The sequence below is a fragment of the Monodon monoceros genome, unplaced genomic scaffold (assembly GCF_005190385.1).
Source record: "Monodon monoceros isolate NGI ecotype Baffin Bay Population unplaced genomic scaffold, NGI_Narwhal_1 Super_Scaffold_9, whole genome shotgun sequence".
Taxonomy (NCBI): domain Eukaryota; kingdom Metazoa; phylum Chordata; class Mammalia; order Artiodactyla; family Monodontidae; genus Monodon; species Monodon monoceros.
The window spans coordinates 29,783,774-29,796,199 of record NW_021703786.1 but is presented as its reverse complement, the minus strand read 5'-3'; the positions used below and the strand labels follow the sequence as shown (position 1 = coordinate 29,796,199).

Here is a 12,426-nt window from a genome sequence, read left to right as displayed (position 1 = left end):
ACACACACACACACACACACACACACACACACACACACACACACACAGTCAAATCAAAACACTGCCACAGCCTCGCCGCCACCACCACTGGCTGCTAGACTGCCTGGCTCTTAATTCATGAGTCCTTGCTACAAACACCACCGGTCCAGATTCTGAGCCAGGGCTGAAAACTGGCTCCTTCTGAAGCAGCCTCAAGACTCAGACCTGAAGTCTCTGTTCTCCCGGCTTCTTGGTACAGTCGGTGGTGCTCTTTCCTCTGAAAAGGCTTCTGCCAGACCCTCGGCAAAACCCTGCTGCTCCGCGCGTCCTGGATGCAGAAGGTAAGCCTGGAAGGCGCAGGAGGACTTCCTGAGCGAGTGCTACCATTCCGTCCAGCTCTCAGCCAGAAAAGGGGGCCTGGAGATTCAAAATCCTTCACGGGAGGTAGAGGAAGGTGGTTCCCACTTAATTCCAACCTCAGGCTCAGAAATGGGGGAGTGAAGAGACCTCTAGAGGCAGATTTGGGGAGCACATCTAGGGGGATTCCGCACAGCTCTTTCCTGCCTCTACCCAGCCACTAATTAAATTTAAGGTCTGTAACAGTTCCACCATCTTGTAGAGTTTCTCTCCAGGAAAAGAGAAAGTTAATTCAGATTTTTCCTTAGTATCTGCGAAGCGTAACCCTTCCTAGTGGCGTCTTAGTCTTGGGTTATTTCAGGTCTCCATAAGTACTTTTGTTTGTTTTGTTTTTGGCTGCGCAGTGGCTTGGAGGATCTTAGTTCTCCGACCAGGGATTGAACCAGGCCACTGCAGTGAAAGTGGTGAGTCCTAACCACTGGATTGCCAGGGAATTCCCTCCATAAATACTTTTAGATTTCATCGGTATGCCCACTCGCGTCCAATGCCGTCATTTAAAAACATTTGTATCGGGCTTCCCTGGTGGCACAGTGGTTGAGAGTCCGCCTGCCGATGCAGGGGACGCGGGTTCGTGCCCTGGTCCGGGAAGATCCCACATGCCGCGGAGCGGCTGGGCCCGTGAGCCGTGCCCGCTGAGCCTGCGCGTCCGGAGCCTGTGCTCCGCAACGGGAGAGGCCGCAACAGTGAGAGGCCCGCGTACCGCAAAAAAACAAAAACAAAAACCACATTTGTATTTCCACTAATAAACCCAAATTATCTTTGCTTTTTCCCATCACACTCCCCAGAGCCTTTTCACAGAATTGTCACTGGTCCCCTGACCACTATCCTGCCGCCTGTGTGATACTATATCAGATTCCTCGGAGCCCCGTCTACCTAGCATGGCCTCGCGATTCTAATCGGCTCACCACCTACAATGGTCAACTCAGATTTTCTCCCTTTGAGAACCTTGCAGAACAATCTCAGAACATACCATCGCCCCCCCTTGGTCTTGGGGCCAAAGAAGACCCAGAGGCTTCTTAGGGGAAGAGGGGCTGGAATGACACAGGTGCTCTCTCAGCGTCACTCCCACAAGGGTGACGAGAGCAGCGAGAATGGGGACCTGAGCCACCACTGCCGCCAGCTGGGGCTCCTGGCAGAGCACGTGTGGGCCTGGGGAGGGTGGACCATGGGATGCTCCCTGGGTTCCCTCCTTGCGGGCGCTCCGTGAGGGGAGTGGTATCCGTGTGGGGAGGGAAACAGCGTGGAGAGGGGGACCAAGTGCCTGAGAAGCTGTCCTGACGGCCAAGCCAGCCTGAGGCACCTCAGTCATAGGATGGAACTTTGAACTTACAGCTGAGCGTGGTGAGGCCTGTTGATTCCACGGGACCTACCAAAGTGGATACTCCTGTCATTAACCCGACAGATGCTTCCAGAGAGTTCCCCAGCACTTTGCTACCAGTGTGATGCTAACAGCAGAACCCGAGAAACATTTTACCAAGAGAGCAGATGCACTTCCTTCTCCCGTAAGAGCCCTTGAGACCTCGGGGTGAGGCTACGATGTGACCCTCAAGTCCCTCTCCCGGCAGCCGCCACCGTCATTGGGTTTCACGTCTGGCCTGAAGGGTGAAGCCAGTTTAATCTGAGAATGGCTGGCTCCCGAGATCACCGTAAGGAAGACCAGGCACTGTCTTCCTTCCAGGTCTCACTCCCCTGCTGCAATCCCAGAGTGGAATAAACATCCACCAGCAGCTTGGCCAGAAGGAGTTAGGGACAGGAGGAAGCAGAGGCCTGGGGAGTTAGGGACAGGAGGAAGCAGATGCCTGGGGTCAGCTTCCACCAGCATGGGTGGCTGAAACAATCCCAGTAGCTCTCTCTGCCAAAAAACGGGGGTTGGTGGGGAGCCGCTGGGGGGAGGCAGGAGCCTAGATTCCTCTCTTGAAGCCCAGTGAGTGGCTGGCCGGCACAGCTGCCACAGACACAGGGCGGAGAGAGGGCAGAGATGTCATCTTCCCCAACTAGTGACCAAGACAAATCCTGCCTGTAACCTTCGCCACAGAAGCATTCCCGCTTTTGTGGAACAGGGATTCATCTATTCTCACAAATATTTCTTTTTCCTGGAAAATTTCAGCATATTAAAATACAGGCTCTTGCCAGTTAGGAATGGAAGCCTCAGCGAGAGCCCCTCGGATGTGCGCACGCCCAGCAAGCTTGGGGTTGGGTGTGGGTGAACACGAACTTTCACACGAAGTCTGGATAACATAAATGAGTTTCAAAATAAACAAACTGGACAGACAGACGTACATTTGGCAAAAAGACATGAGAAACAAATGGACAGACAGAAGCCAGGTAAAGAGTGGGAAGGCAGGAAGTGAAGTGTACCCTGGACCTCAGCCGCTCTGGCCCAGGCCTGGCTGGGTCAACGCTAAGTGGGAAGGGACCGGAGAGCCCTTGGGAAGGCTGTGGGAGGCGTCTCCGGGGATTACGGCTTCCTCCACCACAAGCCTACATGGGGCCAGAGGGGTGAGGACCTGGGTCTTTTGCAAGCTGATGGAGAGTGGCAACCACAGGAGTTTGTGTCCCTCCAGCGCCTGTAGCCACGTCGCCAAGAGAGTAAAGCACTGGACCCACGACGAGACGTGGCTGTCCTGAAGCTTAAACATGTCCAGGGCATGTTTAAGAGATTACAAACCACGCAAAATGAAGGCAGTCTCTGCCGTGAACCCAGGAGGGGCAATTTCGACCTAGTCCACTGGGCAAGACGTGGCTTTAGAGCCATGGTTGGTGGAGCCCTTGGTGAGCACGGAGCAGAGGGACATCAGTGCCCAGCGTGTGACTGACAGGTGGGCTCCTCCTGAGAACTCATCCCAGATTCAGTTTACTGTCATGAGAAGGAATATGGAGCACGTTGACAGCCCTGATTGAATTTATAGAGTTAGGGCTCCAGGGAGAAGAGTCACCCTCGACCCCTGATCATTCCATTGGGATCCAAATCTAGGGAGCACAAGGCAACTGGTAGCCCAGGGCTCACTGGGTCACAGAGCTAGTCTATAAAACGCTGGCTTTGAAATTCCTCTCTGATCCTAACTAAACACTCTCCTCTGAGGAGCTACAGGTTCCCTTTTCAAGGGCTCAGGCTCTCTTTCCAAGACCTTCTCACAGAGGCCGTGTCTGCCTTAAACTGCCTGTTGATGGAAACAAGACCAGGCCCCCTGCCATGGCATCTGCAAGATCATGATGGAGGGGGCACGGTCAGGCCAAATCGGAAGGATTTGGAGGGATTTTTGCGCCTTTCTTCATGCCCAAATAGTCTCGCTTAGAGCAGAGTCGCTTTTTGCCCAAGGACTCTCCCGAGGCCGCCTCACTTCCTTTCAGCAACTGGCTCCCAGCATCTTAGCAAAGCCCATGCCTTCTTGCAGGAACTGTAGGGCAGGAGATGGGTGTCCCAGGGTGAGAGCAGGGGTGCGAGCAGGGGAGCGTCTCCCACCAAGTTCATGTTCAGCAGACTGCCACTCACCGGGTAAGCAGACCTCAGAGCACAGCTTATTGTCCAGTGCTTTCACGCTGGCGATGTCAAAGTCATTGTTATTGTCACACTCCATACCTAGAAATGCGAATGTCCTCTGGCCTGTAACGGAGTTAAGGCAGTTAGAGAGGGCCTGGCTGTGTTTTTCTCTGCTTTGCTGTCCTTAAAATAAAAATCTTAAGGATGGAGACAAAAAAAATCAAATCATATGTTAAATAAAAGACAATAATTAAGTGGGTAAAGAGTGGACAATAAAGGAAACTGTGTGGGTATGTTTGTGTTCTCGCTCTGTTTCCTTAACTGGCCCCTTTCCAGCCTTCGTTCCTGGGAAATCAGACCCTGGGGAGGTCTGTGGGATTTGGACACGCAGACCCGGGCCCAGAGCAGAGCTAAGCCAGGCTGGAAGAGCTAGGAGAGCCACGGGGGAAGCGACCCTGGCTCCGGCCTGTGTCTGTTGGTGGACGTGGGGTGTGTTTATGACCACAAGACTCTGCGAAATGACTAATACATAAAACGGCAATTAAAGCTCTTTGGTTCCATAATTTTGCACCTCAAATCAAAGAATCGCTTCGTTCGCAAAATTATGATTTATTTTCTTTGAGACTTAATTTGCTCTTCTGAGTATGTTTTAAGGGGCTGACCAGAAACCTACAGTCGTGTAAGATGGGAAGCGGACAGTTTTAGATGTTATTTTTTCAAGCCCCCCCACACCGCTTTGTTTCCTTGGTGAAAGGGAGAGGAAGAAACATACATCTACTGCGTATGGCATGTCAGGGGGAAACCACGTATGGAATGTCAGGTGGAAACCACGTACTGCCCTGTGCCTTTTAGAAGCAAATATTCTATGGGGGGGGCGACAATCACAATGGAGAACTCGGAGCCTTGAGCCCTGAAGACATCAACCGAGGGGAGGCGGCGCCCAACCCCGGCTTGGCTGGCGCACGCGTGCGGCAGAGGCACAGCCTGGGCGACCACCCCTCCTCCGGCACTCCTTGGCCAGGCGAGAGTGGTCAAGTGTGCATGCGTACCCCTGCACACCACACCGCCCCCCAAGCAACTGCCAGGGCCAAAGCAGAAGCGACTAGCATGCCATCTGCATCCAGGCTGGGATCCAGGTCTGCTCTGGAGGTTGCCCTTCTGCGGAGGCACCTCAGAGGAGCAGAGGGAAGAGACACCGGTTCCTGGGACGCCTGGTCCTGCACTCCCAGGTGGGATTCCCAGCCCGCCCCCCCTGCTTCCTTGCTCTATATGTAGGTCGTTCCTTCGCTTCTCGGCTTACTAGAAACAAAGTTCTTCCGACTGAAGATATAATTGACCTTATTTACAAAACAGAAATAGAGTCACAGATGTAGAAAACAAACTTACGGTTATGGGGGGGAGAAGGGAGGGGAGGGATAAATTGGGAGATTGGGATTGACATATACACACCACTATATATAAAATAGATAACTATTAAGGACCTACTGTAGAGCACAGGGGACTCTACTCAATACCCTGTAATGGCCTATATGGGAAAAGAATCTAAAAAAGAGTGGATGTACGTATATGTATAATTGATTCACTTTGCTGTTCACCTGAAACTAACACAACATTGTAAACCAACTATTCCAATTTTTAAAAAATATGTACTTGAGGCCTGAATGATGGTAAAGAGAATCGTTCCAGTGGCCTACAAACACTAGTCTACGTTGAGCTGCTAACGTCTCTTCACCTCACCTTCGCTGTGCCGCCAGGGCTGTGATCCTTCTGCTACTGTAACATCAGCCGTTTTCTTCACTAAGGCAGGACAACCTACTGCCTAACAGTCGGTTCCCCCAAGGGGAGGAAGCTGTTCTCCTGCTGCAGCTGAACTTTGGGGCTGCTAGAGCAGTTCTGTGAGACTCAGCTGAGAAGCTGAAGCAGGAAGGAAGGTGATGGGAGTTGCCCAAGAAGCCTCAGGACCTACTCAACGTAAATGGAGAATTACATGTACCTTCTGTAGCCTTGGCTCAGAGGCCCAGAGAGAGCCGGGAAGGGTGCTGAGGTCCTCAGATACCCTGCTCGCTTTGATATTCCATCAAGAAGACAACCTTGCCCCAAAGCCACACCCTTGAGCAGTGCCACCAAGTCACACCAGGGCCCCTTTCTGTACCCTTTAGACAATACCCGGGAAAGAAATATAATAAAAGGGAGCAAAAGACCAGGTCTTTTACCGTCTTCTTGTGTGGGTGATCCGTCCTCTTCTTCTAGAACATCATTTCCCTAGGACAGAAGGAAGGCACTATGAGTCCAGAAAGCAGTGAAATGAGTCTATTGATTGTCAGAAGACAGAACTAATCACCCTCATGGTGTCTATACATTCCTGTCCGTGTGAGATGGCTGGGAGGCCCAGCAGAGGGGCATTTTGTTTGGCGAGGCAGGATCGGCCTGTAGGGACCAGGTCTGAGGCACGTTACAGAGGGACCCTAGGACTGTCAGGAATACCCTCGGTCATAGTTTAGCTCACACTGTTTCTCTCAGGTGGAAATAAAAGTTGTCAAATGAAAAAGCAAACCGTGAGATCATAAAACTTTCAGAAATCCTTTAGGATCCCCAACCCTATCCAGATACTCCTTTGAGAACACCTGGCTCAAGAGAAAGTTGTAGAGTCCCCACTGTGAGCTGGGCGTTCCATATACTTCGGCCACACCTCCGTCAGAGCACTTCTCACGCTGAGTTATAACTCTGATTCCTCCATCAGACGGAGCTCCGGGATGGGTGGACTGGTGGGGGGTGGGCAGGCAAAAGCCATGTCACTCGGTCTTTGTGTCCCCCAGTGCCAGGAAGATGTGAGATGCCTGTCCCAGGTAAATACTAAGTGAATTGGAGGGCAAACACACTCTCAAGGGTCTGGCCTGGAAGACTTCCCACTAGAACTCACCCCACGCCTACTACGCTGAGATCAGCGCCCTCTGCTAATCGGACAGTCCCTCTGCTCTGCACCATGCCTCTAACAGATCCAAGTGCACCCCCTTGGAAGGCTTCCTCCAGAACGGCCCCCATCCTATCTGCATCCGCTGCCAGCACCGGCAGTCCCTCTGACAGGGGAGGGGGCACCAGCGTCCACCTTGCTCTCACCTCTGCATCCTGCTCTTCGGCGGCGGCGGCGAGGCCCGCGAAGTTGCAGTCTGGAGACGCCGCTGGTGTCACCTGCAAAGGAGCGACAAAAGTCAAGGTGCAGATGCCACCGGCTCTCCTACCCAGCTCGCCTGGCAGCAAACCCAAACCAGGTCCTCAGGACAGAAGTGGTGCCACACGGAAGATCACATCTGAGGGAGTCTTTGATTCAACGACACGGTACCCTGTTTTCCGGGGCTCCCCTCCCGAGCACTGGGGGGCTTTGCCGATCTCCCTGGCAGGCCCTGGACTGAGCTCCTTGGGACTCGAGTACAGAGCAGAGCAGAGCGGCGAGGGCGAGCCCATGCTCCTCTCTTACCTCTCCTTCCTCTGAGGGGGTCCTGCTGGAGGCCCGGGGGCAGGGGAGAGCCTCCCCGTCCTCTTCCGTGCCAGGGGCGACGTAGGAGCCGGACATGGAGGAGACGGTGTCGGTGCTGATCTGGGAGGACACCATGGACATGACCGACTGGGCCAGACTGCTGCTGGCAGGGTCTTTGGAGACAGGAGTTGGAGGAAGGACACGGAGGTCAGGCCCGGCTGCTGTGAGAGGACTGGGGGCAGAGCTCTCTCGCTGCACCCAGGCAGTGAGGACGCCAGCGGCCTGGCCTTGCCCTCACCAAATAGGGTTTAGGTGGAAGGTTTTCCAAGGTTTGGCTCCTTTACGTTTTAGAGCTCCAAAATCAACCTCAGGGATGAGGGATTTGCTTTTCCCTGTCATAATGTTAAAGAAAACCTTACGACAGCAGGACTGGGAGTGAGCTACCTGCTTCTCCCCCAGCTCAGCCGCTAGACCGCCCTCTCATTGCAAGAGAGTGAGTCTCACTTCCTCTCAAGCCGGGGCCTGTTCTGTCTGCTGCTTAGGTATTAATTTGCTGCTCCCCAGTCCATCCGGGAGGAAATATTAGAAGCACTACGGACTCGGCTGACGGGGAAGGACCTGCAGTTGCTCCCGCCCACCATCGCGTACCTTCTGGGGAGGAAATCGTGGAGGAGAGAGGCGTCCCCGTGCAGGACGACTGGTCAATAGCTCCTGACGATGACAAGGTCAGGTTCTCACTTTCTGGGGTGATGCCACATTCCTGGGGGGAAAAGAAGTAAGCGCCAGTCAAACATGTTAGAGGGGAGGGGTCAGGGCAGGGGGCCTGGGCGAGGGGGAGATCGGGGCAGGGCGGCAGGAGGCGACATGCAGAGGGAGGGCCGGTTCCTCCTCTCATCACTTCTATGCAGCCCTGGCCCTGAGTGGCTGTCTCCCGGGGGGGTGTGTGTGCAAAAGCACATCCTGCCCGAGGCCCAGCAGCTGCTGGAGCCACACAAAGACCGCAGCTCAGGTGACACAGGTCACCCAGCAGCTGTGACACGGGAACACCCCAGGTTTCCCCAGGATTACAAACAGCTCTCCTTCTGAAGGGAGAGAGCACAGAACCGGCGGAGGCCCCGGTACCTGCTGGGCTTCTCCTCTGGGATGGAGGGTTAGTTCCAGCTCGATGGATCTAATACAAACACCGCCTGCCCCCCAGCCCGCGCCCAGCACCCCCATCAGTCACCTGGGCTCGTAACCTCCGTGCACCCCAGGGCAGATGCAAAGGCCTACTGATTCTCTCTCTACAGCCTGTGTTCTCTCTTCCAGGTCTTCTTTTCTTAAAACCTTGGTTTATGGGCTTCCCTGGTGGTGCAGTGGTTAAGAATCCGCCTACCAATGCAGGGGATACGGGTTCGAGCCCTGGTCTGGGAAGATCCCACATGCCGCAGAGCAACTAGGCCCGTGAGCCACAACTACTGAGCCCGCGTGCCACAACTACTGAAGCCTGCGTGCCCAGAGCCCGTGCTCCGCAACAAGAGAAGCCGCCACAATGAGAAGCCCATGCACCGCAGTGAAGAGCAGCCCCCGCTCGCCACAACTAGAGAAAGCCCGCGTGCAGCAACGGAGACCCAGCGCAGCCAAAATAAATAAATTAAATAAATAAATTAAAAAAAAAAAACAAACCTTGGTTCAGGCAACCCTCCTGCCTGGCTTGGTCTGTCTCCTGCCTAATCCAGTCTGCACACCTCCGCCAGGTGGGCCCTCGTGAAGCCACGTTCCCACTGGACCACTGGCCTGCTCAGGGCCCCCACTTCTGCTCTGTGCTTCACGTGTACTGTCCCTGCCGCCAGGAATGTTTCTCTCACCTGTCTCTTCGTGTCTAAGAAATTTTGACATTCAGCTCAAACGCTGCCCCGCCATCACACTGCTTCTGGCTCCCTCCACTTAGCGCGATCCTCCACAGCACGTCAGTGTCTCTGTTTTGGGAGCACTTCCTTTCTCTGGTTAAAATTCATTCACTCATTCAACAAACACTTACTAACACCTATGTGCCAGGTGTGGTGTTGTTATTCATGTACGTGTCCTGTCTCCTACTGGACCATGGGACAGGGACCGCTTTTCCTATGCTCCGCTGCACCTAGCCCACCGCCTTACCAGGGGTGGGCTCGACAGCCCGCTGACCTCTGTTACATAAAGCCAGGGTAGAGGCGCACAGGGTAGAGTATCCCATCTTCCACTCAGCCGCCCAGCTTTTCCACCGGCTGCGCCTGCGTCCAGAACCCGCCCTCCTCAGACATCTGCCCAGTTCATCTCACCTCCTCTGCCCATGGACCACTTTTTTTTTGCCTGCAACTGCGTGGCATGTGGGATCTTAGTTCCCCAACCAGGGATCGAACCCACATCCCTTGCAGTGGAAGCACGGAGTCCTAACCACTGGACTGCCAGGGGAGTCCCCTTGTCCATGGACCACTTTTTTTTTTTTTTTTGGTACGCGTGCCTCTCACTGTTGTGGCCTCTCCCGTTGCGGAGCACAAGCTCCGGACGCGCAGGCCCAGCGGCCATGGCTCACGGACCCAGTTGCTCCGCGGCATGTGGGATCCTCCCGGACCGGGGCATGAACCTGCGTCCCCTGCATCGGCAGGTGGACTCTCAACCACTGCGCCACCAGGGAAGCTCCATGGACCACTTTTTAAAGCGAGCCTCCCGACCCTTACGTGACACACAGATCCCCGGTAACACCTGACACATATGTTTTGTACTGACTGTCTTTTGTGTCCATCCCACCCCAACCACGAAGCCTGTAAGCGGCCAGGAGGGCAGGACTTTTGTGTGTCCCCACTGCTGCTGTCTTCAGCATAAAGGATCGTGCCTGGTCAGTAACACAGGCCCTGTACACTGGTAAAAGCCTGAGTCTGGTGACACCTTTGCTGCTGTCTCAGAGAGTGTTCAAAAGGCGTTTGATGAATGAATGAGAGCAGACGGGCCGGAAGAGGCCAGCAGGCAGGAAGGAGAGCACCTGGAGTCCGAAACCAAACAAGGAAGGACACTGCACATCACCTCTCTGAGATGCTGGGCTGACAGTCTCTGAGACAGGGGCGTCTCGGATTCGCTGCATGAACGCTCATCTTCCTCTTCGTGCAGCACAGAAGAATTCTGGGAGATGGACCTGCATAAGCCGGGAGGGAGAAGCAGCTGCAGCCAACGCCCCTTAAAGAACAGAACTCGCCTGCACTCCCATTAACCAGACGTCACAGGGAGAAGAGGGCCCTGAGGGGAACCGAAGGGAACCTAAATCTTAGGAAGGAGGGAGCAGGGACGTGAGAAAGGGCACCAGAGGGTCTGAGACCTCTTCTGGGCGTCGGAAAATCGGAGTTTTACCTTTAGCTCTTTCAAACAATTGTGTCTGAACTGGGCGAAAACCACTGACATGTTTAGGGTTTCAATATTTTCATGTGTAAAATACCCTCCTTTCCTCTGCCGCGGAAGCTTATTATGACTTGCTCCTAGTTGGATGTAAACGCCTAAGAAACACAGATCACAAGGTCCCTTCGGTCCTCAGACTAAGTGATGCTCCCAGGGGCCTGAATGACCCTAACGCTGTCATCGTCCCTATACTCCATACTCTCCTCCCACAACAGAACCCATGAGAGGTTCGTCCGTCTGGATCCTCCTAAGTACCCATGTACCATCTTATTTTCCTCTCCCAAGGGATGGGATAACTACCCCTCAGGTGCTAGCCCAGGTCTTCAGTGCAATGAGCAGCTCTGGGAACAGCCCAGAGGGTCTACACTGCCCTGGGACTTGGGACTCGAGCCAGCACCGAGGAGGTGAAAGATGGATTGAAAGCACCTCATCAAAGACCCCAGGGCCAACACTACTGCATGCTGGCTACTCACTTGGAGAGACTGTTTCTGAGCTTGAGTCCTGGGCTGCTGCAGTCGGACAGGCGGTCGAGGGGGGAGAGCGTCCGGACAGGAGGCAGGTGGCCGTCACTGCCGTAGGAAGGCAGCATTCCCGAGAGGTGTCTGTCTCCAAGCACGTGGAGTGGGGGGACTGCTGGGGATGCGGTAAGGGGCCCATTGAGGGCCTCCAGAAGAGATACCACTTCATAACCCGGTGGAATGTTCTCTGAGGACTAGGGGAATCAGAGACAGGTTGGGAAATTAATTAAATACTCTTCGTTTTATGGTATGAGCGTGTTCCTTCCTCTGCATTGGAAAAACGCTTTCTTTTACATCTAGTCTGGGGCTCTGGCAAAGGAAAGCTGTATTAGAAGCAGAAGAAAGATAATTTCTCAGAGAACCGCGTGTTCCTTGACGCTGCTTACTGATGAACTTCTTCTTAATACTGTTTATTTTTTCCGATTACGGTAGAAATATATGTTCATTACAGGAAATTTGGAAAATACATAAAAGTGGAAAGAAGGAAAAAAGTCATCAACCATCAAATCACCCAAAGTGATAACTTTTGTTAGCATTCTGGTGTTATTTTCTTCCAATGTTTTTTCCTCTGTACTGTTTACACAGTTGTAATCAATGTGTTAATGATCATTTTATACCCCGCTTACCTCACAGAACATAAATATTTTCCTTCACATGCATCCCTTTTCATAGATACCATACATTTCCTTACTCTTCCATTGGTGTTGGCTATTTAGCTGTGTCCATTTCCTACTGTAAACAACACTTTGATGAACATCTGTTCATCCATCGTGCATAAATCTCTTTTTCTCAGATCATTTTCTGGGTATTAAATTCTAAGACCTTAGATTACCAAGTACAAATGTTTTTAAGGCTCTTAATATATACCGCTGTTTTGTTTATTTTCAGTGATCTTTCTAGTTATACCCTTACAGGCAGTACAGACTACCTGTTTTAATTGCTTCTCGGCCAGCATGGGGTATCTTTAAAAAAGGAAGTTTTTAAAGGTGAAAGGTGAAAAATGGTCTCTCATCTTAATTTGCATGTTGTTGATTTTTAACGTGGTTGACTTTTTAAAAAATGACTGTTGACCAGCTATGTTTCCTCTTCTGAGAAATTTTTTATGTATCCTTTGCCCATTTATCTACTATTTCATTCAAGTGAGTTATGGT

The 12,426-nt window shown here is 52.8% G+C and overlaps 1 protein-coding gene across 10 annotated transcripts in view; it reads right to left on the bottom strand.

Moving 5' to 3' along the window:
• RNF157 (ring finger protein 157) overlaps window positions 1-12,426 on the bottom strand; it is an 82,168-nt gene that overhangs the window by 5,061 nt on the left and 64,681 nt on the right. For 4 of the 10 annotated variants that reach the window (XR_003791866.1, XR_003791867.1, XR_003791865.1 and 1 more), the window contains exons 12-18: window positions 11,231-11,469; window positions 10,392-10,500; window positions 8,001-8,112; window positions 7,353-7,525; window positions 6,995-7,066; window positions 6,091-6,139; window positions 3,890-4,000 (exon numbers count right to left, since the gene is read on the bottom strand). Coding sequence is in view for 6 of the 10 variants with exons in the window: in XM_029211091.1 (XP_029066924.1) it covers window positions 3,890-4,000; window positions 6,091-6,139; window positions 6,995-7,066; window positions 7,353-7,525; window positions 8,001-8,112; window positions 10,392-10,500; window positions 11,231-11,469 (865 nt within the window). In the remaining 4 variants the exon portion in view is untranslated. Of the gene's footprint in view, window positions 1-2,169; window positions 4,001-5,416; window positions 5,840-5,924; window positions 6,140-6,994; window positions 7,067-7,352; window positions 7,526-8,000; window positions 8,113-10,391; window positions 10,501-11,230; window positions 11,470-12,426 lie in introns of those variants that run through there. The other 6 variants (XM_029211090.1, XM_029211093.1, XR_003791868.1 and 3 more) reach the window with 5 other exon arrangements.